This window comes from Pomacea canaliculata, linkage group LG14, assembly GCF_003073045.1.
Source record: "Pomacea canaliculata isolate SZHN2017 linkage group LG14, ASM307304v1, whole genome shotgun sequence".
Taxonomy (NCBI): Eukaryota; Metazoa; Mollusca; class Gastropoda; order Architaenioglossa; family Ampullariidae; genus Pomacea; species Pomacea canaliculata.
Genome location: NC_037603.1, coordinates 9,362,355 through 9,387,472, shown reverse-complemented (window position 1 = coordinate 9,387,472; position 25,118 = coordinate 9,362,355). Strand labels below are relative to the sequence as shown.

At 45.1% G+C, this 25,118-nt stretch overlaps 1 protein-coding gene across 1 annotated transcript in view; it reads right to left on the bottom strand.

The window, feature by feature from the left end:
* The window catches only part of LOC112555942 (cAMP-dependent protein kinase catalytic subunit PRKX-like), a 29,564-nt gene extending 6,257 nt beyond the window's left edge, over window positions 1–23,307 (bottom strand). Inside the window, exons 1-3 of the mRNA XM_025224554.1 lie at window positions 22,493–23,307; window positions 9,870–10,038; window positions 3,991–4,254 (exon numbers count right to left, since the gene is read on the bottom strand). Coding sequence (XP_025080339.1) covers window positions 3,991–4,254; window positions 9,870–10,038; window positions 22,493–22,625 — 566 coding nt within the window. The 5' untranslated portion in view covers window positions 22,626–23,307. The remainder of the gene's footprint in view (window positions 1–3,990; window positions 4,255–9,869; window positions 10,039–22,492) is intronic.
* Window positions 23,308–25,118: the final 1,811 nt, after the last annotated feature.

The window sequence follows — 25,118 nt, the reverse complement described above, 5'->3', positions numbered from 1 at the left end:
TGTAACAGACACATCATCATCAGTAAATACCACATTTAGTCCATGTTCTAATAATGAAATCCATGTTTTGAAACAAGCATGGCATCATCAGTCAAAATATTATAGTGGGAGATAGTCTGAGAATGTGTCCTCAATAACTATTTATTAAATCACAGCATCTATATCGAATAAGCACGAACTTGTATTAGTGGACTGCTGGTAGACAATTTTTTCCAGTTAACTATTAAAACAAGGCATACTACTAGAAAGCTTCTGGTTTATTCACATTTCAGATTAACTACTAAAACGAGGCATAATACTACAAAGCTTCCAGTTTAGTCACATTCTTTGTTACAGCTTACTGAGACTAACAGCCGAGAAGTTCGTAAGAGGCTAAGTGTTGGTCTTGGCAGACAGACAGCAATCCACCTGTACACGTCCTTGGTGGAGATATAGCGATCAAAGTGTTAGCATTCCTACTGCCTGTGCTATGAATTGTGAGCAGCCTGCAAGTGCTGCTTCATAGTTTGACTACTATCGCTGTAAGATATTCCTTATTGCCAAATGTGCCACCATGCTTTCCTCCTGTCACTGTGTATCAAAGCTGCTATAGACTATTTGGAGGGTGGGTCACAGCTTCCCATGTGTGACATTGTGATATTGACATATATAGACACAGTTTCCCTTATGTGGCATTGTGATGACACATAGATACAGTCTCTTTGTGTCAGGTTGAGCAGCTGGCAATGCATGTGAAGACGAGCATTATCAAAGTAACTAGACAAAGTCACACATCAAAAGTAACTAAATAAAGTCACACAGAGAAGGAGAATCCCAGTACAGTACAAATGATAAGCAAGGTTACCTAACTTTTACACCTAAAGTATTCCAGCATTCAATTGAAAAACATCATGGATGTACATTTATAGGACTTGAGTTACTGCACTTCCATAAAGAGAAGAGCCATGTATCAACATTATGCACATGATCAAGTCACTGGCATTGATTTTTTTTTTTAGAGCAGCAGGTACATGACCATGTGGTCACTGTGTACGGTGCATTGATTTGTATCTGACCAGAGCAGTTAATATAAACCAAATGTGTCAAACAATCGGCCCTTTGCAAGCACACCTGGGGCCCTGCCCAAAGGACGGTGTACACATGTACAGCCCTCAAAACAACACAAATGTGATGCATGCGGCCCCTGAAGGACCCTCGATTTGACATCTCTGCTACAAACCATGTACAGTCATTCTGAATGGTGCATTTCTTTGTTTCTTCACTTTATATCTACACACCATGTACCTCGATCTTCTCTACTTCTTTTCCGATCCCCTCAGACCAGACTCCTTACATTTGTTCCATATTCCTTTCCTGTCTCTAGTTCTCTTATCTGCAATAAACTGCCATGCCATATTCACCAGAAACTTGCTCTCATTTCCTTCTAAAGTCTTAGAACGGATCTTGTTCTCCTCCCATAGTGTGTTTGTGTGTGTGATGTGTGTGTATGCGTGTGTGTTGGGGGCAGGAGTTGTATGCACGTGTTCATGAGACTTTTTTATGTGTGTACTATGAATTGTCATAGCAAGAAATAAATATCTTAATTATTCATTGTCATCATCATATCATAGCAGTTACTATGAAGTATGTAGTTTCTGTGGATAAGCTAAACATTGTTTCTGAAATGTTTGTTTTCCACCTTACACACACATAGCTTATCCTCACCAGTTGCTCCCAAACTGCAACTGAAAGCCCAGCAGCACCTCCAGCCCAGCAACTGGCTATACCATTGGCCACATGCTCTGGCCCATCTGTAGACTCAGCTACATGTAGTCTATCTCACCTGCCCACAGCACTTTCCTAATGTTTCCTTTCCTTTACAGGTCATGAACCCTGACAAATAAACTATGTGGGAGTGCAATAGCATCACTGTAGAACAGAACTGCACCTTTTTATCAACCAGCCTCTCATTTGGTCTCCGTTGAAGAATAACACTAACCTAGCATCCCTTAAGCTGTCGAGCAGTTACACACACACAGACAAACTTCTAAACTGGGCAGTAGACTATATATGTGTGTGCATATGTGTGTGTGCATATTTGTGTGCATTGATGTGTGTGCATGAGTATGTGTATATATATATATGTGTGTGTGCAGAGATATGTGTAGACATGTGTGTGTACATGAGTATGTGTGTATATACATGTAAGTGCACATACATATGTGTGTGTGAAAAGAAAGAATGAGAGAGAAAGGAGGAAGGAAGACCCCCCCCTCCACCATGTGCAGTGTATGGCAGCAGTCTAACAAATGTAGCAGTACAAGCAGCGGGAGTGTTGTACCTACTGGCAGACAGCTGCAGGTGTGAAGTGCTTGGCAGTGGCACAAGCAACTGAAAGCTAGTAGGTATGCTACTCATGACAGTTGTAGGTTGGAAAGGTTGATCCACAACACTGAACAGTACTTCTGTAGGAGGGCCTTTTCAGGTATTGGTCTCAAAAGCTAATATATTTTTCCTCTCATCGTTTTGTGTATTGTCACTGTGAGTGGCCCCTGTATGTTAGCTATAGAGATATAAGTGTTCCATGTGGGACGGTGCCTCCACTACAATTATGCAAATGATAGTCCCTTGACCTGACAGTTGTTGGAAAATGGGGTATTAGAATTTAAAGAGAGACTTTATTTCAGTAGGGTAGTGCCCATCTCCTCTCCCTCATCATCTTATCTTCCCCAACTAAAGAGTCTTACACATACAGGTAGATTAACAGGTATACACAGGCAAATTAACAGGTACATTGAAGCAGCTAGTGTACATGCCTTTGTCTTTGGAGGCTGCTGCCTAAACCACTAAGCTATCCCTTAACACTTCTGCAGTGAAAATAAAAAATAATCCTCTCATACACATGCCTCTAACCTTGACTCTCTTACAAATTATAACCTGTACAATGCTGGTCTTACCTGTAATAACCTCATTCTGATTGACCAGGGATCACTGAATGAACCCGCTGAGGTCAGTGCTTCTGAAGCTCACTTGGTTATGATCACCATACTATTACACAAGCAACTAGACACACAGAAAGGTCAGTGTGCAGCAAGCTGAGACAAGGAATTAATTGTGTGATCACCAAGCAACCTGGCCAACGGAAAAAACAAGGCATAGTGTTTCATCATTCATTCATATGTCGGTGCCTTGACTGGTACCAGTTGACCAGCGTGTAAGCTAGTCTGTAGGTTCTGGTCATCGGGTGGAACAACTCGACACATGTAGCGGCTGACAAGACTCGCCTTCCCGCAAACAGTCCGATCTTCATTGCATTATACATCATGAAGCTCAGTGCACAAATGTTTTAGACATGAACCCTGTTGTCCGCACTGATGAAAATCGTGAACTGTATCACAAGAAGCTGAAGCCGATGACAAAGATATTCTCTAAAACACGATAATGTCCCGTGGCTCAGCTTCGGAAAGTTAGTTTGGGAGCTCCGAGATCTCTTTTTACAAATAAAAGAAAAGACAAACTTTCCCCAAAATTTTGTTTTTGTTGTTGACGACATGGACCATTTGAACAAACAGTGTGACTCCGCCAGGTAAAAACATTCTTGTTCATGAGTTATATTTCGCCGTGGACATGTTTGAACGGAAACTGGATCTCTTATCCACCAAAGTGTAGGAAAGACAATTTAAATACATTTTACTCTGAACTCTTTGACATTGGGTGACATTTTCACGAAGTTCCGGGGATTTCAGAAAACTTGAAAGTAAGTTGAAAATATTGTCAAATCCGTTTAGCGTGGACGTGGAAGATACATCAGATAGTCTGCAACTTGAGCTGATGGCACGTGGCCTGCATGTTTGGTATGTCACCGGCCCGCCACATACTTTAACATTCTGAGATCCGCGAAAAGAAAACCTTGCCCACCCCTGACTTAGGGAGAATTTCACCTGAGCAGGTCGGAAAGCAAGGTGAATAGAGCTTCCTTCCCCACTTATCGTGAGTAAAAAGGCGACTCACCTGTCCATCACTTTCTTGGCAAAACCAAAATCTGTGATTTTCAAATGGCCTTGAGTGTCCAGCAACAAGTTTTCTGGTTTAAGGTCCCTGTACACGATATTGCGCGCGTGCAGATAGTCCAGGGCGCACACGATCTCACAGGCGTAGAAGTTGCTGGTGATGTTGTTGAAGCGCCCCATGTTCCGCAAGTACGAGAACAGCTCTCCACCCGACACATACTCCATCAGCATGTACAGAAATGTCTCGTCCTTGTAGCACCACAGCCTGCACAACATACGGGCATGTTTGTACAACACCGTCATTCAGGGTGCACACCGTCATTGTCAGGGTGTACACCGTCATTGTCAGGGTGTACACCGTCATTATCAGTGTACACGTCATTGTCAGGGTGCACACCGTCATTGTCAGGGTGCACACGTCATTGTCAGGGTGTACACGTCATTGTCAGGGTGTACACGTCATTGTCAGGGTGCACACCGTCATTGTCACGGTGCACACTGTCATTATCAGGGTGCACACCGTCATTGTCAGGGTGCACACCGTCATTGTCAGGGTGTACACGTCATTGTCAGGGTGCACACCATAATTATAACATGTTTGTGAGGATAACAGAGACTGCATACCTGTGAGTGAGACCAAGACAGCATGATGCGAGGGATAGTTGTTGATGTTGTGTACACTCTCCTGCCAGTTTCTTAGCTTATTGTAGCCGGTGAGGCTGATACTGTGCAGAGATCTCACGACCACCTCACCTTCTGTTATAATCATGTAATACTGTATGGAATTATGTCTATTCATGTCTTATTATAACCAAGATGCGGATACCAAGGGTTCAGATTGTCATGTCCACTTCATGTTGTTATAGTGAATGATGCTGAGTTCTCATGACTATTGCGCGCCTTTTCATAATGACAGATGCTGTGAACATGTGGACATCTGCCTGCTTCATGTCTTCTTGGGGTCGACGGTGCTGATATCAAGGGGAATTCTCATGTCTACTTGTGGTCTATGGTGCTGATATCAAGGGGAATTCTCATGTCTAGTTGTGGTCTATGGTGCTGATATCAAGGGGAATTCTCATGTCTAGTTGTGGTCTATGGTGCTGATATCAAGGGGAATTTTCATGTCTAGTTGTGGTCAGTGGTGCTGACATGTCTCGCTGTCCCCAAGGCTCACTCTGCCAGTCATTCGTCTGCTGCTTCTTCCTGGGCTGCTGCAGACCTCTGCTGCATGTCTACACTGTCATGCCTCCCTATCTATCTATCTATCTATTCCTCTTCGTGCATCAGGTTGCACATAAGGCCTCAACCAGAGTCCGCCACCGATGTCGATCGGCTGAAACCCGCTCTAGGTGACCCCATGTCCAGCCCTTTCCCTTCATCTCCCTTTCCACTTTCTTCTCCAAGTTTCCTTTGGCGGCCTCGTTTTTCTTCGGCCGTCTGGAGTCCATCGTAGGGCGACTCTGGAAAGGTCTGCTGTCTGCTGGCGGAGCACATGTCCAATCCATCGCCAACGCCTTCGTTGAACCTGCTGGTGATGGACTCGTTTCATTCTTTCGGTGGAGTTCTTCATTGGTGATGGTGTTTGGCCAAAGATGTTAAGTATGCGCCTGAGGCATTCTGTTTTGGAAGACGTCAAGCTTGTTACTGATGGTTTTGGTCATCTTCCAAGATTCTGATCCATAAAGAGTGGGTGCTGATACATTTGACTTGAAGATTCTCAGCGTTGATCTTCTGGCTGATGTTTTTGCCTTCCATGTGCTCCTGAGTGAGGCGAAAGGCCTGGCTGGCTTTCGCCAGTCGGTCGAATCTCCACCTCCGCATCCCCGGTGTTTGACATTGTTGGACGCCAAGATAGGTGAAACTGTCAACTTCCTCATATCTCTTCTCATTTAGTTTGATGCTGTCTTGGACTCTGGCGTTCACTCTCATCCTTTTCGTTTTCTTTGTGCTGACCTTCAAGCCAAGGTTTTCCAGCTGTTTCTGAGAAGGCATTTGTTTTTTCATGCATGTCCTTGGTGGCGGTGTGACAGCAGGGCAATGTCATCAGCAAACCGTCTAAGTCTTCTAGGCGCTGTTGTTGCTTGTCATAGTCATGGTCCATCTGGATCCCTCTCCTCTCACTGTTGGTGGAAGTCTTTCATGATCCAGTCCATGGCCAGAGATAGAGAGCGAACGGCGACAGAATGCAGCCCTGCTTCACCCCCGGTACTGACGTTGAAGGGGTCTGTGAGCTCCGTGTCACAGACAACCTGGGATTTGAAATCGCTGTACAGCATTGCAATGACCTGAACAAGTTTTGCAGGACTCCGTAATGTCTCAGGATCTTCCATAATGGGACTCTCGGTGGATGCTGTCAAAAGCCTTCTCCAGGTCGATGAAATTGATTACAGCGGTGTGTTCCATTCGTTGCTCTGCTCCAGGAATTTGTCGCAGAATGAAGATGTGTTCAGAGAAGGATCGCCAGGCGCGAAATCCTGCTTGCTGTGGTCGGAGGTCTTTTCTCAAGAGTTGCCGTCAGTCTTGACAAAACAATCTTGCTGAAGACCTTGCTGTGAGGGAAAGAAGTGTTATGCCCTCCAATTATTGCAGTCTCCAAGATCTCCTTTCTTGGGTAACTTGAAGATGAGTCTTCCTGTCTTCCACGCAACAGGGACCTGCCCTGCTTCCCAAATTTGCCTGAAGATTTCAGTTCAGCTTGGGAGCTGTCACATTCTATATCTGCTTTCAACATCTCTGCTGTTACTTCCATCTGCCCTGGTGCTTTGCCGCTTCTTCATTGTCTTTGACTGCTGCTGTCACTTCTTCCAGGCTTGCAGTGGTCTGTGCAGATGTCAAGGTCTATAGCTGCTGGCTGGATGTTGCAAGCTGAGGGATCTGGCTCTGTTCAGAACCGACTCAAAATCATGCTCCCTCCAGCGCTCCTGTAGTTTTTCCTGCCTCTCCCTCTATAACAAATATCATTACCGTACCCTCATGTCTTTCACTGGAACATCACTGTTCAAACCCCGCTGCTGCTTTTTGTTTCTTTATCTTCGTACAGTGTCTTCAGGTCATTTTTACTTGCTGCATTTTTCTGCTTCACTCTGCCAGTTTTCTCTATGTGGTCTCTTTTTGTCGGTTCTTGCCATCCTCTTTACCTCTTTGTTTAGTTTTGTATACTTTGTCTGAGTTGTTCCTTCAGGCGTTCAGATCTGGTGCTGTTGATTCTTTGTTTGGCTGACTTTCTCTCTTCTATCTTCTTCCATGTCTCTTCTCTGATCCACTGTTCTTTCTTTTTCCGTTGGAAGCCAGTATTTTCTCTCCTGATTCCTTAAGACTCGATTGAAGTCGTCTAAGGTCATCTTTGTTGGTCTCTAGTGCTGGAACCTGTTCTTTACTTCCATAGCAAAGGCCTTTCGGTGGCTGGATTTTTCAGTTTGCCAGAGTCCACTCTCTGCTGACGTGCTCTGTTTTTCCTCGTGATCGACGCAGCTTCAGAGAAACTGTGCTATCACAAGAGTGTGGTCACTGCAATGTCTGCTCCTCTGTAGGCTCTAACATTGAAGTGAGCTCCTCATTTTCGGTTGATGATAAATGGTCTATCTGGTTCTCTTTGTGGTCCATTGGTGATGTCCATGTTGCCTTGTGGATTCTTTGTGTGGGAAGAGTGTGCCTCCAATCAGTAGGTTGTTTTTCTTCACAAAAGTCTCAGTTCTCTCTCCGTTGTCATTGATGGTTCCGATTCCATGTTTGCCATGACATCTCCCTGTAGTGTTGTCAACTTCCCACCTTGGCATTGAGGTCGCCATATGAGCAACATGTCGTGGGCTGGACGCTTTCTGAGGCTGCTGGAGCTGATCGTAAAAGCATCCTGTCTTCTGCCTCAGGAGTCATTTGTTGGTGCATAGCAAGCTAGCACTGTCAGCTTGGTGTCTTTGAATGGAATCTTGCCTCTCAAAAGCCTGGGTCCATAAGGCTCATTCCAAGCAGTGCCTTTTCCGTTTTCTGTTGAGAGTAGAGCTACTCCTTCAGAGTGCTGACGTCTGATCTTCCTGAGAACAAGATGGTATGTCCTGACCTAGTCTCCTCTTTCCCGTGCCGGTCCATCTGACCTCACTGACTCCAGATGTCCAAGTTGTAGTTGTAACTCCTTGACTAATTGGAGCTCCTGCCAGTCTGGTACAGGTTGGAGTCCCTCCAGCACCCACCTTCAACTTCTGCCTCGGCTTCAGTAAATCCCTGTCTGGGGCGCCAGCTCCCTTTTTCGGGTTTGGCTGTCGTCGTCATTAAGTCCAGTCTCCTGGTGTGCTTCATTACCTTCGCATCTGTGACGAGTTCTCTGGTTTTAGTTTCTGTAACATGATTTTTTTTACATAAAGTGGGTTGTTATTTCCTACCAAAACCTATTTTACCTCTAGGTGGGTGTTCCACCTTAGTCGCCTCTTACGACATGCCTGGCTGGATGGCAGGGACCCTATTCTTACAATGCTTGCTAGGCAAGCATACCCCGGGGTCCCACAGGGGGTCATGCCTCCCTAGCCAGCAACAACGACTGTCTCCCTCCCTGCAGTTGTTTATCAGTGAGTCTACTCGGAAGAAGAGGGTTGGATTTAGAGTTAAGTACCTTTTCCATGTTGACTCCTAGTAACGGTCAGTCACTTACTGGCTGCCCGCAGGTTAAAGAACTCGTCACATTTACTGACATTTTCAGGCATCGAGCACAGACATTTCTCTCGTGTGGTCCGCAAAACCTAATGTTACAGACCGATGTCTCCCCAGTCAGTGGACGGGCATGTCGAGTGCACGCAGTTCCTCCACACACACACGCGCATGCGCGTGCTGCAGAATGTTCTGTATAGTTACAGCAAGATCTCGAGACCACGTGATGAGACGGCTTATTAGGCGCCAGGAATGTTTATTGAATCCAGTCGCTCAAGATTGCTTTGGACTGCGTGGCACTCAGCTCGATCAAGCTAGGTACTGCTGCATGAACTCGATAGCACTGTCAGCTATCTGGCTAGTCTGTATATAATTTATATGTTAATGTGGACTGCATAGCACTGTCAGCTATCTGGCTAGTCTGTATATAATTTATATGTTAATGTGGACTGCATAGCACTGTCAGCTATCTGGCTAGTCTGTATATAATTTATATATTGGTGGGGACTGCATAATACTGTCAGCTATCTGGCTAGTCTGTATATAATTTATATATTAATGTGGACTGCATAATACTGTCAGCTATCTGGCTAGTCTGTATATAATTTATATATTAATGTGGACTGCATAGCACTGTCAGCTATCTGTCTAGGCTGTATATAATTTATATATTGGTGTGGACTGCATAATACTGTCAGCTATCTGGCTAGTCTGTATATAATTTATATATTAATGTGGACTGCATAGCACTGTCAGCTATCTGGCTAGTCTGTATATCATTTATATATTGGTGTGGACTGCATAGCACTGCGAGTTATCAGGTTAGTCGATACATATATATGTGCTGGCATGGACTTCACAATATAGTGAGTTATCTGGTTAGTCTATATATATATACTGGCGTGGACTTCACAATACTGTTATCCGGTTAGTTATTATATACACTGTTAGTTATATACACACTGGCATGGACTTCACAATACTGTGAGTTCTTCAGTTAGTCTATATATATATACACACTGGCGTGGACTTCACAATACTGTGAGTTCTCCGGTTAGTCTATATATATACACTGGCATGGACTTCACAATACTGTTAGTTCTCCGGTTAGTCTATATATATATACACACTGGCATGGACTTCACAATACTGTGAGTTCTCCAGTTAGTCTATATATATACACGTGTACACACGAGCACAGAAATTGTAACAAAAGGAATGGAAGAGAAAGCAACTCACATGTTGACGATGAAGGGGTGGGACACAGTAGCCAGGATCTCCTTCTCGTTCTTGATGTGTTCCACCTGCTTCAGCCGAATGACCTGTGTTATGGCCATGACCTTTAGTGCCCGATACTGCTTAGTGCCAGTCTCTCGAACCAAAACCACCCGCCCAAAGGTACCCGTACCTGCACAGCATCAACAGCCTAGTATCAAGGTCTACAGGACGATGGTGATGGTGATGATAGTGAGGAGACGTGAAGGTTATCAGTTATCAAGAGGTCAGTGTAGTAGGTCGTAGTCACCATTTCATCAAAAGGTGACGGTTTGGTAGCAGTTGTTGTTTGCTGTCGTGAATATGGTGACGGTGTGACTACATGTCTAAACAACAACAACAACAACAACAACAACAACAACAACAACAACAACATATATTTCAGGTTATTTTTGTAGCACCATATCCCAGCCCTACGAGCAAGCTCCTATTGCGCTTTAGAAATGATAGTAATTACAACAACAATAGTAGGAAGACATTGGAAAAACAACCAAGACAGCAGGGAATAAAAGGGAATAACGGGCGGAAAAGGGAATAATAATAATAAAGTGAAGTGCTATATGATCACGGATGTATGGGAATATTAGACAGCACTCTGATATCCAACAAGTGTATGAAATAAATAAATGCATAAAATTATAGGGAAAAATGAAACCATGGAGACAGAGGGAAAGGAGGACTAGCTGTGTGTGAGCGGCCTGGCCACACATTTCAGTGTCAAAGATTCAGTGCTTAGACTGGCAATTGTTTGTCATCAGAGAAGTCATTAAAAAGAACAGAGGAAGGAAGCTGAGGATAAACCTCTGCAGGTCACTCAAGCTGTAGAGTGTAGATGATGACAGTTTGATCACGTGTCATAAAGATGGTTAAGGCGTAGTTATGTTAGTTGAGTGGGTAGATTAGCTTGGAGGAGAGTGCTAGGTGATAGTGGGTTGTCTAGTACTCTAGTACTGGGTATCTGTCCTTTTGTAGAGCTAGAGATGACGGCTCAGTGTGATGTGGGGCTTACAGGCTGGTGAGACCGGTAACCGCTGTCCCACGTACCCTCGCACGTGTATCCTCCACGGGAGTGTAACCGTGGTGCCAGTGGTGCTTATCGCGCATGCGGTACTCAGCACAGATTCTAGCCGGTGGATCGGCCTGTTAAAGCACTACCTGGGTGCACCTGTTTTCTAATAATCGGGCAAAGTTCAGTGCAAAATACTATCTCGCGATACCTACTTACAAACATGGCGCAGGTCAAGGCCAAGAACACGTGACGTCAAGATTGTACATAAATATGTTTCCATCGTCAAGGCGTCTACCAACGGCAGAAGGTTGGATCATATGTTAATTGGGCGCGCATGCGTACAAACGTGCTGTGGACACTTTGACCTTTCTGTGCAAGCTGATGTCTGGTGCGTGTGTCGAGAGCGGAGGCGGCTATTCCTCAGGATGTGAGTGTCTCGTACTGAACTTTGCACGATCATCAGAAAAATATTGCACCCTACTAGTCCTTTAAAGATACAGCCTCGACTTAAACCGCGAGGAGAGAACATGACGTCTGTAGAAAGAGATTGGTGAGACAGCGAGACAAGCTGTTTGTTATTGTATGTTTTTTACCTAGTGGGAACAGTATTGCATGACTTAGACAAGCAAGCTCCACTGGCATGTAAACAGCAGTAATAAGGTTTATCACTGCAGCCGGTCTGTCTTCGTCTGCAGCCTTGGCTCGTGCTGTCAGCAGCACGTCCTGTCTGTCTCAGACACAGCAGTCAGCACGGCACTTTCTATCTCTCACTATTTCATAGGGTGAGCAACACCCCTTCCTCACCCTCCATGTCATTATTACACTTACAGAAAAAAAAAAGACAACGGTTGTGTGGACAGAGTCTCATGTGAGAGAAAGAAGAGACATTTGGCAGTAAACTCTTTGCAGGCGCCCAGCCTCCCACACCTGGTGTGTTCCATCACGCTGACATCTTCTTGTTTGTTTTCCGCCGAGCTCTGACAAGTGTGGAGATGCAGGGCTTTAACAAACGTAGCGCACAGCTCACTTAAAGCTTCAGCGCAGTAAGAGTAAACACGAAATCCAAAACTTCATTGTACAGAGATTACTACACCTAATGAGACGTTTATTGCCTAGTACACAGCAGGCCAGGTGAGGCCAGGTGAGGCCAGGGCTTGTTGTATAGTAGGCCAGGAGGCCGTGTCTCGTTAGGGGCGGTAACTACATGTATGACATGGCGTCAGCTTCTGCCAAACATCTTCTTGCTTACAGAGAGATCCCACACTCTTATTGCTTATAGAGAGATCCCACACTCTTGTTGCTTACAGACAGATCCCACACTCTTCTTGCTTACAGACAGATCCCACATCTTTCTTGCTTACAGACAGATCCCACACACTCTTATTGCTTACAGAGAGATCCCACAAACACACTTGTTGCTTACAGAGAGATCCCACACTCTTGTTGTTTACAGAGAGATCCCAACACTCTTGTTGTTTACAGAGAGATCCCACACACTCTTCTTTTTAACCTGACCCCACCTATTTAAGCTGATGTCCAATTTGTATGAAGTGGTTTTCAATGTCCCCCGGAAATGTCTTCAACACTCTCTAATAATCATTAACACACTTTAATTATCATTAACACTTTAATATTCATCCTATTTGTAGGTTCTTCACGGAGACACCTGATGTGATAAATATACATCTGAATTTAAATAAGAATTAATTATGAGAAAGTTCTGCTTACTGGGTTGTGTTACCTCCTTCCCTCACTCACACACACATTCAATATCCATCTCTCTCACACACACACATTCAATATCCATCTCTTTCACACACACATTCAACCTCTCTCTCTCACACACATTCAATCTCTCTCTCACACACATTCAATCTCTCTCTCTCTCACACACACACATTCAATCTCTCTCTCACATACATACACACACATACATACACCACCCCTCCAACACACCCATGCACTAATGTACACATAAGCTGGCCTTCTGTACAAAAGCTACAAGGTAGGCTCTACCCTTTCAAATGGTTTAGTGGCAGTCAGGTGTGCAGACGCCTGTGACAGTCCTCTTACCTGTGTTTTCACAAACGCTTGCATTCAACAGGTGTGTCGTCACCTTGTGTGCACATGACACCAGTCACAAAGCAAGGTTGATCAGACACATCAAGCAGCAGGAGACTGTTGACACACCGACATCCATTGCATACCCCGACAGTCACTGCCTGCACTATCTACCCTATACTCCATTCTGTACACTAGCCACCCGGCCAGCGCCAGACATTGGAATCGACAAAAGCACAGGGTTACCATACTGACACACGGAACTTGGTAGACAATCACAGGACTATACATGATTACTTGATTGTAATTCTTCGGGAAAGACTGAGGATATTTGCCAGTGAAATGGCAGACAGGAGATAGCAGCATAGCTGACAGTACTAAGGCATGTTAGACACGAGATAGCATAGCTGACAGTACTACGTAATGTTAGACACGAGATAGCAGCATAGCTGACAGTACTAAGTAATGTTAGACAGGAGATAGCAGCATAGCTGACAGCACTAAGCCACGTTAGACACGAGATAGCTGCATAGCTGACAGCACTAAGCCATGTTAGACACGAGATAGCAGCACAGCTGACAGCACTAAGTAATGTTAGACACGAGATAGCAGCATAGCTGACAGCACTAAGCCATGTTAGACACGAGATAGCAGCACAGCTGACAGCACTAAGTAATGTTAGACACGAGATAGCATAGCTGACAGCACTAAGCCAATTAGACAGGAGATAGCAGCATAGCTGACAGCACTAAGCCAATTAGACAGGAGATAGCAGCATAGCTGACAGCACTAAGCCAATTAGACAGGAGATAGCAGCATAGCTGACAGCACTAAGCCAATTAGACAGGAGATAGCAGCATAGCTGACAGTACTAAGCCAATTAGACAGGAGATAGCAGCATAGCTGACAGCACTAAGCCAATTAGACAGGAGATAGCAGCATAGCTGACAGTACTAAGCCAATTAGACACGAGATAGCAGCATAGCTGACAGCACTAAGCCAATTAGACAGGAGATAGCAGCATAGCTGACAGCACTAATGTAGTGACTACAATGCACTCAGTTGCTAACAAGCAGGAGGAGCCACCCAGTACTCAGTGCCGCCGCTTTAAACACTCTCAGAGGCCGCTGCCACCGACCACACCTTCCAAACGTTTTTCAAGAATCATGAAGATTTAAACTTCTTGTACATCACGAAGATTTCAATTGGAGACAGTGAGCCACTCAAGTTTGTCCCATTAATTATTGCTAAGGAAGTTATTGAGCAATATGTTTTGTTATTTCTCACGTTTTGTATATTCTAATAGCATTGTTTTAAACCTGCTCTCGATGTTACTTTGGGGGCTTCAGTTTCAGGAAGCAAAAGGCCGAGTGGTTGGGGCACCAGCTTTTAAGACCTATGCACACCGATACCCGTGTGGTGCCGGTAGCTTGACCACATGACCCACGTGACCTACGTGACCCAGAATTCCTGACTCCTTAGTGTTGGGAAGTTAAGGCAGCGAGACAGAGGAGACGGGTACAACCCTGACAAAAACCTGGCCTGTAGAAAATGCGGTCTCTAACTGTTTAATCCTTCAAACACTACTTGACTATTTCATTGAAAAATCGTAATCTAATGCAAACAAAACAAAAACAATTTTATTTGTCTTATGGGGAAAGTGAAACACGCACTTTGCACGGCATCACATATTTCCCACATCGCCATATACTGATGAAAGAGAGTGCACACAAAATGACAAAGCCGACAAAGTGATGATAAAAATACTGAATACAGGTGTTCCCTGGACTCAAACACTCATCGGCTGCACAAAGTCTCCACTGCAGGTGTACACGTGCCTTAAAGGGATGCTCAAGGCTTGTGATAAGGCTGTGTGACGGTCAAACGTTTGAAAACTATATTTAGTTACAATGACAGAGCACGAGAGCGACACAGGAGAAATAAAGGATTCGTTTCTCACTTAATTACCACTTATTAGCACTATGTCGGTTGCCGATGTTTATAAACATTGAAAAAATCCAGTGAAATCGACCTTTGTGTCCTTCCGCCGAGTAATCGCGATTGCTTCACGAGATGGAAGACTAAAATTGTCTCCTTATGACGTCAGTCTCCTTATGACGTCAGTCTCCGTATGACGTCAGTCTCCTTATGACATCAGTCTCCTTATGACGTCAGTCTCCTTATGACGTCAGTCTCTGAATGAAGTGTCTGTGGTCATTGGGAAGAATTTGCGTTGGATTAGTGATATCCAGACTAATCTACAATCAAGATGGCTTGCAGCATAATACGTCCCACTCTTTGGGCTCCCAAAGCTTTTTCGTACTGGGATCGAGTCTTTCTATGGGTATGACCCACTCTTTGCGTATCGCCTTGTCTTTAGGAAACTGATGAAAAGAAAATTTTGAATCTTTTCCCATCTTTTCGTGGCAGTCGGGTGCAGCACATTCTCGAGGCATGGTTGTCACTATGGAAACCACACGTCATAGGGTCACGTGACGGAGAACGAGACTTCGTGGAAGCAAAAAAAGAGTCCCATGTAATTTCTCTTATTAAACACAACATTCTACTAAAAACCTTCAACGTTTTCCACAAGAACACACATATAAATAGACGAGATTCAAATGTATCCTACTCTGTACGCGATTCTAAGCAGTTTTATTTTGCCTTTACAATCCCTTTAAATATCCGCTGACTGGACTACAAGTGAGCCGAAGTGTTGTTCCCATGACTCCAACAATTATGGACTGGACAAAAACTCAACTGAAGATGATGCCATTGTCAGCAGTTGATACAGATGGAGGCCACATGTGTTTTGTTTTTTTACACTGTTATATCATGTCTTTATAAGATCCACAAGTTCCGTTCACACCTTTTGAAACTAAATTCCTAATAAAACAGAACTAAGCAAGAAAGTTTACTCAATCTGCTGCCTTATTTATTTATTTATTTCGCCTGCAAATCGTCGAGACAGTTTGTTTTCAGTTACGTGCCACAAATGTCATCCGGTTCACTAACTGGATACAAGCCATCTTATCTGATCTCCCGCCGAGAGATCGCCTGTGACATCACTCGTCTCCTCCCCTAAACTCGCCCCAACAAGATTACCCTAACCCACAGCTCCATTTCTACACATTCGTGCTCTCACATAGTTCACCCTCTCCTATAAGTTTAGAAACTCGTACAGGTCCATCCTCTCCCACAATTCCATCTTCTCCCACAAGTCCATCTTCTCCCACAAGTCTACAAACTCTTACGGGTGCATCCTCTCCTACAAATCCGTCCTCTCTCAGGGTGGATTTTCCTTACATGTCAGCCTAACCCCAAGAGGTGCACCCCTTGCCACAAGTGCTAAACTAACAAGAAGACCTGTGTGTGGATGACAGGCAGGAAGCCTTTGTGTTGAGCTTTGGTCTCACCAGCGCCAACATCTTGTGAAGCACCGTCCCCACCCATCACTCTCTCAAATCAGAGGTCCTTTGTCAGGTATCAATGTCTTTCTGCCGCCACAACTCGAATTAAACCAATAGGGACCAGTGAAAGCAAGTAAGGATTAGGTACTGTTAACCACCCTCTTCTTTCTGACTGGTAGAAAGACGCGCGCACGTGACACACAGCGGAACCAATCAGCGAAGAACATGACATCATCAAGCCAGGCGTGCAAACATTTTACTACAAAGCAACGAAACAAAAAGTTCCCTGATCTTTGTCACGAAAGAGAAAGTTTGAGTTGCAGGATCTTTGTATTATCAGTGTCCTCATGGCTTTTTGAATGGCTGGTTGGGAGGAAGTTGTCTTCTTTCTTCTTCTTCTATATACAGATTATTACTTTCTACTCATACCATTATTATTTTAAAAAAATGTTGTCAAAAGGCTGAAAGATAGGCGTAGCTGTAGAAAGGAGGGTATGTCTGGACAAGAGCTAATCTACCTCAGACAGGATCCTCCTCAGCCCCTAAAAGTATCAGAACCCCAGAAACTAGAAAAATCCTGAAAACTAACAAAACCCTGGGCCCTCACATCTGCGTTGCTGCTATTCTCAGGGAAAGATAATGGATGATATTATCTGAAGTACAAATTTCCTGGCGAAAACTCTGACTGATAATGATTTTGCGCTGCGGGGCCTCCACCACACACAAAATTTATCTCACTCTGGTTTGTGGAGAGGGCAGAGTGAGTGGGAGACATGCTGGCAGACGATACAGACGATGTGACTGAGCACACTGCAGACAGACGAGAATCAAAGGGCACAAGCTGCTACCACAGCCATCGGTAAGACATCTGACGAGGTTTGACATCTGACAAGGACATGCAAGTGAAAGTGGCAGGCTAGCAACAGCTAGGTGGCACTAGCACGCCAGTGACAGCTAGGTGAGACAAGCACGCCAGTGACAGCTAGGTGAGACTAGCACGCCAGTGACAGCTAGGTGAGACTAGCACGCCAGTGACAGCTAGGTGAGACTAGCACGCCAGTGACAGCTAGGTGAGACTAGCACGCCAGTGATAGCTAGGTGAGACTAGCACGCCAGTGACAGCTAGGTGAGACTAGCACGCCAGTAATAGGCATTCAAATGAAAATTGCACGCTCACCTCATTCAGGTAAGTACTAGCCGCGATGTGATAACCTCATCTAGGCGAGTGCCAGCTACCCATACGAAAATATAGAAAAGTAATAGCCACCCTTGTGAAAAACAGCACGCTAAGCACACCTACGTGAGTCATAGCCATCCATGTGGAAAGACAGCTAGGTAAATGATAGCTAATGGCAGCTAGTTGAGTACTAGACACCCGTGGACTAGTAGCGGCAGTGTATGCGATGATCTGTGATCATTTCCGTAGCCGACTGAGATAGTGAGTGCAAGCTGTGAGCGCGTGTTGACCGACTCCCTCAGGCACCACCACCACCACTGCACCAGCATCCCGAAATAGCAGCCACATGCCTTCATCGGCGCGGTGTGCAGCCGCCATCTCATCTACACAGGCGTGCAGGAGGAGCAGAGGAGAGGAGCCCACAGCCTGATTCAAAGGCAGGACAAACCTGCTGCCAGAATGGCCATCGAGAAGCCCGGGGGTGTTTCTAAAGTGCAGGCGTGCTCGGGTGTCTGTGAGGAACTGCGCTGTGGTGCTGACTGCACCCAGCAAACAGAGGGTGCGAGGAGAGCTGGTGCTCGCTCCAACAAGGTGCACAGTAGTAGCGAGCAGAATAAAGTCCTCTGACTATCAAGACAAGATGTTAGACATTCATATGACGGAAATAACAAACATGGGCAACTATGGCTTGAAATAACACACACAGGTGTTTATAAGGAAACAACAGACATGAGCGTTAACGCTGAGAACAAGAGACCAGTGATTAGACAGGTGAGGTACTGATGCACACCTGCTAACCTGAGGGTCTCATTGATAGCTTTGTGTAGCCATCAGCTCGCGCACACCTATTCCACCTTCTAGACTCGTTCTAGTGCACAGCTGCTAGGGTGTCAACACAGCCAGTGTGCGGTTGTCAGGGTACTGTCAGTTTTCAGTAAACATGACATTGACGAGAGTTCACACTGACTTTAGCCTCCTGCACCTGTCACAGTCGCTGTCATCTCTTACTACCTGTCTTTGACATGTACCTGACACATCTCTTACTACCTGTCTTTGATGTGGTACCTTAAACGACATCTCTTACTACCTGTCTTTGACATGTACCTGACACAACATCTCTTACTACCTGTCTTTGACATGTACCTAACACAACATCTCTTACTACCTGTCTTTGACATGTACCTGACACAACATCTCTTACTACCTGTCTTTGACATGTACCTGACACAACATCTCTTACTACCTGTCTTTGACATGTACCTGACACAACATCTCTTACTACCTGTCTTTGACATGTACCTGACACAACATCTCTTACTACCTGTCTTTGACATGTACCTGACACAACATCTCTTACTACCTGTCTTTGACATGTACCTGACACAACATCTCTTACTACCTGTCTTTGACATGTACCTGACACAACATCTCTTACTACCTGCAGGGCTTCTGCTTACGCAAAAAATTGCGTACAGTACGCATTAAAAGTTCGGAGGACCCCTTCAATTTTCGTCAATGGGGTCCCCTTCAAATTTGGGCAAAGAACAGGGACCCCTTAAAAATCTGAAGAAGGGGTCCCTGGGACCCCAAAGATTTTAGCCCTAGCAGAAGCCCTGTACCTGTGTTCGATGTTTCTTTCCACTCATCTGTGGATGTCTTTGACGACCCGCTGCGGTAGTTGCAGGTGACCTTTTTGCTGATTCTGATGTTGAGGCTGAGCACGACACGTGTTATCACAGTTACAGGTACTGGTCCTGCTAGTGTAACCACTGCTAGACTGTGATGGTGAAGATGACGATGATGATGACGACACCAACAATGTGACCGTTACTATTCACACTAACAATTAAAAAGTCGCTACCAATACTAACAAAGCAAGCAGCCACCAACAGCCGGTGCTAATACTAACAGTGTGACAGTCACTACTAATACTAACAGTGTGACAGTCACTACTAATACTAACAGTGTGACAGTCGCTACTAACACTTACAGTGTGACAGTCACTACTAATACTAACAGTGTGACAGTCACTACTAATACTGACAATGTGACAGTCACTACTAATACTAACAGTGTGACACTCACTACTACTAACAATGTGACAGTCACTACTAATAGTAACAGTGTGACAACCGGTACTTATACTAACAGTGTGACAGTCGCTACTAATACTAACAGTGTGACAGTCACTTACTAACAATGTGACACTCACTACTAATACTAACAGTGTGACAACTGGTACTTATACTAACAGTGTGACAGTCACTACTAATACTAACAGTGTGACAGTCACTATTAATACTAACAGTGTGACAGTCACTACTAATGCTAGGAGTGTGACAGTCACTACTAATACTAACAGTGTGACAGTCACTACTAATACTAACAATGTGACAGTCACTACTAATACTAACAGTGTGACACTCACTACTAATACTAACAATGTGACAGTCACTACTAATACTAACAGTGTGACAGTCACTACTAATACTAACAGTGTGACAGTCACTACTAACACTAACAGTGTGACACCACACACCACATTTCTCTCTCTGTGTTAGTGACAGTCGTATCGTGTCTACAATCATCGACATGAGTCACCTCTAGCCCACCACACATTCTCTGTCTCTGTGCTTATCGTCTTCATGTGCTATAGTGTGTCAGGGCTATCACATAACTACGTCCAGGTCAAAGTGCACTGACCGCACTTAAAGACAGAAAAAAGGACAGACAATATTTTAATGTTAGGGCACCTGACGATCTCAGCATCAACTCACAACAATATGTCGCGGCACTAGGCGTCTTAGCTCTCCTGGAATATATATTACAACTGATGAACTGGAGGAAACACCTGATACAGCACAAACAACCACACACGAACTAGTCTGGTGTATAGCCTGCAGTTCATAGCTACACTAAGAGACCGTGGTGTATAGCCCGCAGTTCATCAACCACACATACGACCAGACGATGAACTAGTGGCAGTCAGATGAGAACTAACTGATGCTAGTAGCGGTGAACTAGCGGCAGTCAGAGGACAACTAGCTGATGCTAGTAGCTGTGAACTAGTGGCAGTCAGATGACAACTAGCTGATGCTAGTAGCGGTGAACTAGTGGCAGTGTCAGGAGGTTAGACCCCCACCTGATGTTAGCAACGATGAAGTTGCGGCAGTCAGATGACAACTAGCTGATGTTAGTAGCGGTGAACTAGCGGCAGTGTCGGGTGAGAACTAGCTGATGATGGCAATGGGGAACTATAGTGGCAGTCAGATGACAACTAGCTGATGCTAGTAGCTGTGAACTAGCGGCAGTGTCGGGTGAGAACTGTCTCAAGCTAAAGTAGCCGTGAAGCAGTGATTATACCATTGCCTGGCTGCATCCTTATCTCACCTCGTGCAGTCAAGCGTACAGCCCATGTACACCATGTGTGGCCGTATACATATCTCACCTCGTGCAGTCATGCGTACAGCCCATGTACACCATGTGTGGCCGTATACTTATCTCACCTCGTGCAGTCATGCGCACAGCCCATGTACACCATGCGTGGCCGTATACTTATCTTTGGGATTGAAGTCATGCATGATCTGCAGGCTACGCAATGTGTGGTGCATGGTGTCGTGCAGGTTGTGAGGAGGAAGTCAAGTGTTTCTTGTGTGCGTGTGTTGCCGAGTGGGGGTGGGAGGAGTTTAAACATTTCAGCAACAGCTCTTCATTCCTACATTCCTCACAGTTTTGTGGAACATTTCGCTGTATGTTACAGGTATGTTGACTGTATGCAACTCTACAGACGTTACAGGTATATTGACTGTAAACAACTGTACACACGTTACACGTTACAGGTAAGCTGACTGCACACACCTCTACACATGTTACAGGTATATTGAATGTAAACAACTCTACACACGTTACAGGTATGTTGACTGTATGCAACTCTACAGACGTTACAGGTATATTGACTGTAAACAACTCTACAGACGTTACAGGTATGTTGACTGTACTCACAACTCTACACACGTTACAGGTACATTGACTGGAAACACACGTTACAGGTATAATGACTGTAAACAACTCTACACACGTTACACGTTACAGGTATGCTGGCTGCACACACCTCTACACACGTTACAGGTACATTGACTGTAAACAACTCTACACACGTTACAGGTACATTGACTGTAAACAACTCTACACACGTTACAGGTATATTGACTGTAAACAACTCTACACACGTTACATGTACATTGACTGTAAACAACTCTACACACGTTACAGGTACATTGACTGTAAACAACTCTACACACGTTACAGGTACATTGGCTGCACACACCTCTACACACGTTACAGGTATATTGACTGCACACACCTCTACACACGTTACAGGTATGCTGACTGCACACACCTCTACACAGGTTACAGGTATATTGACTGTAAACAACTCTACACACGTTACAGGTATATTGACTGTAAACAACTCTACACACGTTACAGGTATGCTGACTGTAAACAACTCTACACAGGTTACAGGTATATTGACTGTAAACAACTCTACACACGTTACAGGTATGCTGACTGTAAACAACTCTACACACGTTACAGGTATGCTGACTGTAAACAACTCTACACACGTTACAGGTACATTGGCTGTAAACAACTCTACACACGTTACAGGTATGCTGACTGCACACACCTCTACACACGGAGTACAGCACACAGCACGTGTTGCCAAGGTCAGCGACTGCTGATGCGAACAGGAGATCGGAGCTGTCTGCAACTTTATCTGTAATTAGGGCACGGCGGTGCTCTCTCTCTCTGTGTGAATATATTTCTCTCTCTCTCTGAATGTGCGTTTTTCTTTCTCTGAGTGTGTGTGTGTCGGCACTTAACATCGTGTATGGTACAACCATAATGTCCGTACACCTACTTTACTTACCAATGGTGGAGAGAATTTCCAAATCCTCCAATTTGTAATCCAAGCTTCTGCTTTCATCGTCGTCCTGGAAGGAGGCGGAATCTCTCTTGGCCGAGCCATATCTTCGTGCCTTGGCCACACGAGCAGACGCCATTGTTGAGTGTGGCGAGGTGAGGAGACTCACGGGGCTCGCTAGCTGCCTCTTACCTCCCTGCTACCTCACTACCTCCTGGAACATCCACCCGCTGCAGGCTCTCATGACTGTAACCGTGTAACTGTAACACTGTGTCCCTAACATCGGCAAGCTGTGGGTGAGGGACAAGAAAAGCCTTGGCCCGACATGGATAACACTTGCTTGGAGTGTCGCTGGCAACGCACGCTGTTGGCAACCACCTCTCCCCCTCTCAGCCCTCGGCAGTGTGCACCGCCGTCAACAACAGCGACGACGAGCAGGGCGAGCTCTCTAACCCCGGAAACGGAAAAGGTCTCCTTACAGTCGTCTGCTCTTAGCGAGCTCTCGTGCCTTGCCGCCACTTGATCTCAATTTTACAAACGACAAGAGGATTACGAAGGTTTTAAATTCTACACGTGCTATGAAGCGAGCCAATCACATTTAGACAGAGAAAACAAAATGTTCCTCTAACGACACTGGGAGTCAGAGACCGTGACGGTCATTGTTATCATTGTTTGTTTGCCGCAGTTTCCTCAACATTGCTACGACTACAGCAGTTGTGTTAGTCAACATTATCTTCAAGGCAAAACCACGTCACAGGCAAAGGTACAACAACCTCTCTCTCTCACACACACACACAGAGCTAACACACACAGAGCTAATACACACACAAAGCTAACACACACACACACACACAGATACCTCACACACACACACAGAGCTAACACACACAGAGCTAATACACACACAGAGCTAACACACACACATAACTCACACACACAGAGCTAACACACACACACAGATAACTCACACACACACAGAGCTAACACACACACACACACACAGATAACTCACACACACAGCTAACACACACACACACGGAGCTAACACACACAGAGCTAACACACACACACAGATAACTCACACACACACACACACAACTCACACACACACACACACAGCTAACACACACGGAGCTAACACACACACACAGATAACACATCATGTCCACTAAATGAGCCACCGCTCGGTTCCAAGCACTGCAGGATGCCTGACTTCAGCGGCCGACACCTGGTTACACCTCGATGGATGTTGAGAAGCCTCCCTCTTGTACCCAACTGGCTCGGTGAGGTCGGTTGTCGTAGAGCGGACGTTGCTGCTGCCTTCGGACGAGACAAAAGTTCGCAGAAAGAAATGACTTGTAGCAGTGTCTGGCACCCCGAGCATTAAAGTTCTCTCATCTTTATCTCCAAGTAGCAGACTTCTGAGTTTGGCAGCAGTCTGACAGTAACTGCAATACAGTCGGACCTCGGTAAGTCCAACTCAAAGGGACCCGACAAAAAAAAATTGACTTACGGAGTTTTCGAGTTAAGGAAAATGGCGAAATAGGCGCAGGAATTTGGCCGGCAACTGACAATTCATTCGATATAGGGAGGTTTTCCACTTCGGGAAAGTCGACTTATCGAGGTCCGACTGTACTACTCGTGTCAGAACTAGTGTAACTGCAATACTGTTCGTGTCACAACTAGTTTTGGCAGTAGTCTGACAGTAACTGCAACACTACTCATGTCACAACTAGTTTTGCCAGCAGTCTGACAGTAACTGCAACACTACTCATGTCACAACTAGTTTTTTTCCAGCAGTCTGACAGTAACTGTAACACTACTCATGTCACAACTAGTTTTGCCAGTAGTCTGACAGTAACTGCAACACTACTCATGTCACAGCTAGTTTTGGCAGCAGTCTGACAGTAATTGCAACACTACTCATGTCACAGCTAGTTTTGGCAGTAGTCTGACAGTAACTGCAACACTACTCATGTCACAACTAGTTTTGGCAGTAGTCTGACAGTAACTGTAACACTACTCATGTCACAGCTAGTTTTGGCAGTAGTCTGACAGTAACTGCAACACTACTCATGTCACAACTAGTTTTGGCAGTAGTCTGACAGTAACTGCAACACTACTCATGTCACAACTAGTTTAAGTACGACTTTCACTCATGGCCCAACAAAGCTCTTCACAAGTTTCTTGAACTACATCAGCGAGTCGAGTGCTTGGACCGTTTTTCTTGGGCCTAACTTCCTGTCAGTAGTAGCCCCCCTTTTCCTGTCATTATTATTGACATCCTTGATGCAAGAGCCCGTCAGAGCTGTGGTGAGGTGACTAGGAGGGGGGGGGAGGAGGATGCTGGGAGGAAATGAATGCCAACAGCTCTTCGCATGCGACTGAACTCGTTCACGAGCGAGTGCGTGTGTAGAAAGGTGGTTTCACTGGTCTGCGCTAATAAACTTTCTAAATTCTTTGTTTAAATCAGAGGCTGCAGTGAAACCTTTTGTTCCATGTTTGTGCAGCACCATCAGGCGGAGTTTGTGGACGACCTGGACGTGCCTAACGGTAAAACGCAAGGCTGGAAATTTGCTGTTGGGTTTCTTTTTCAAAAAAGTGCTGACATATCACTTTGTTACGGTACTGG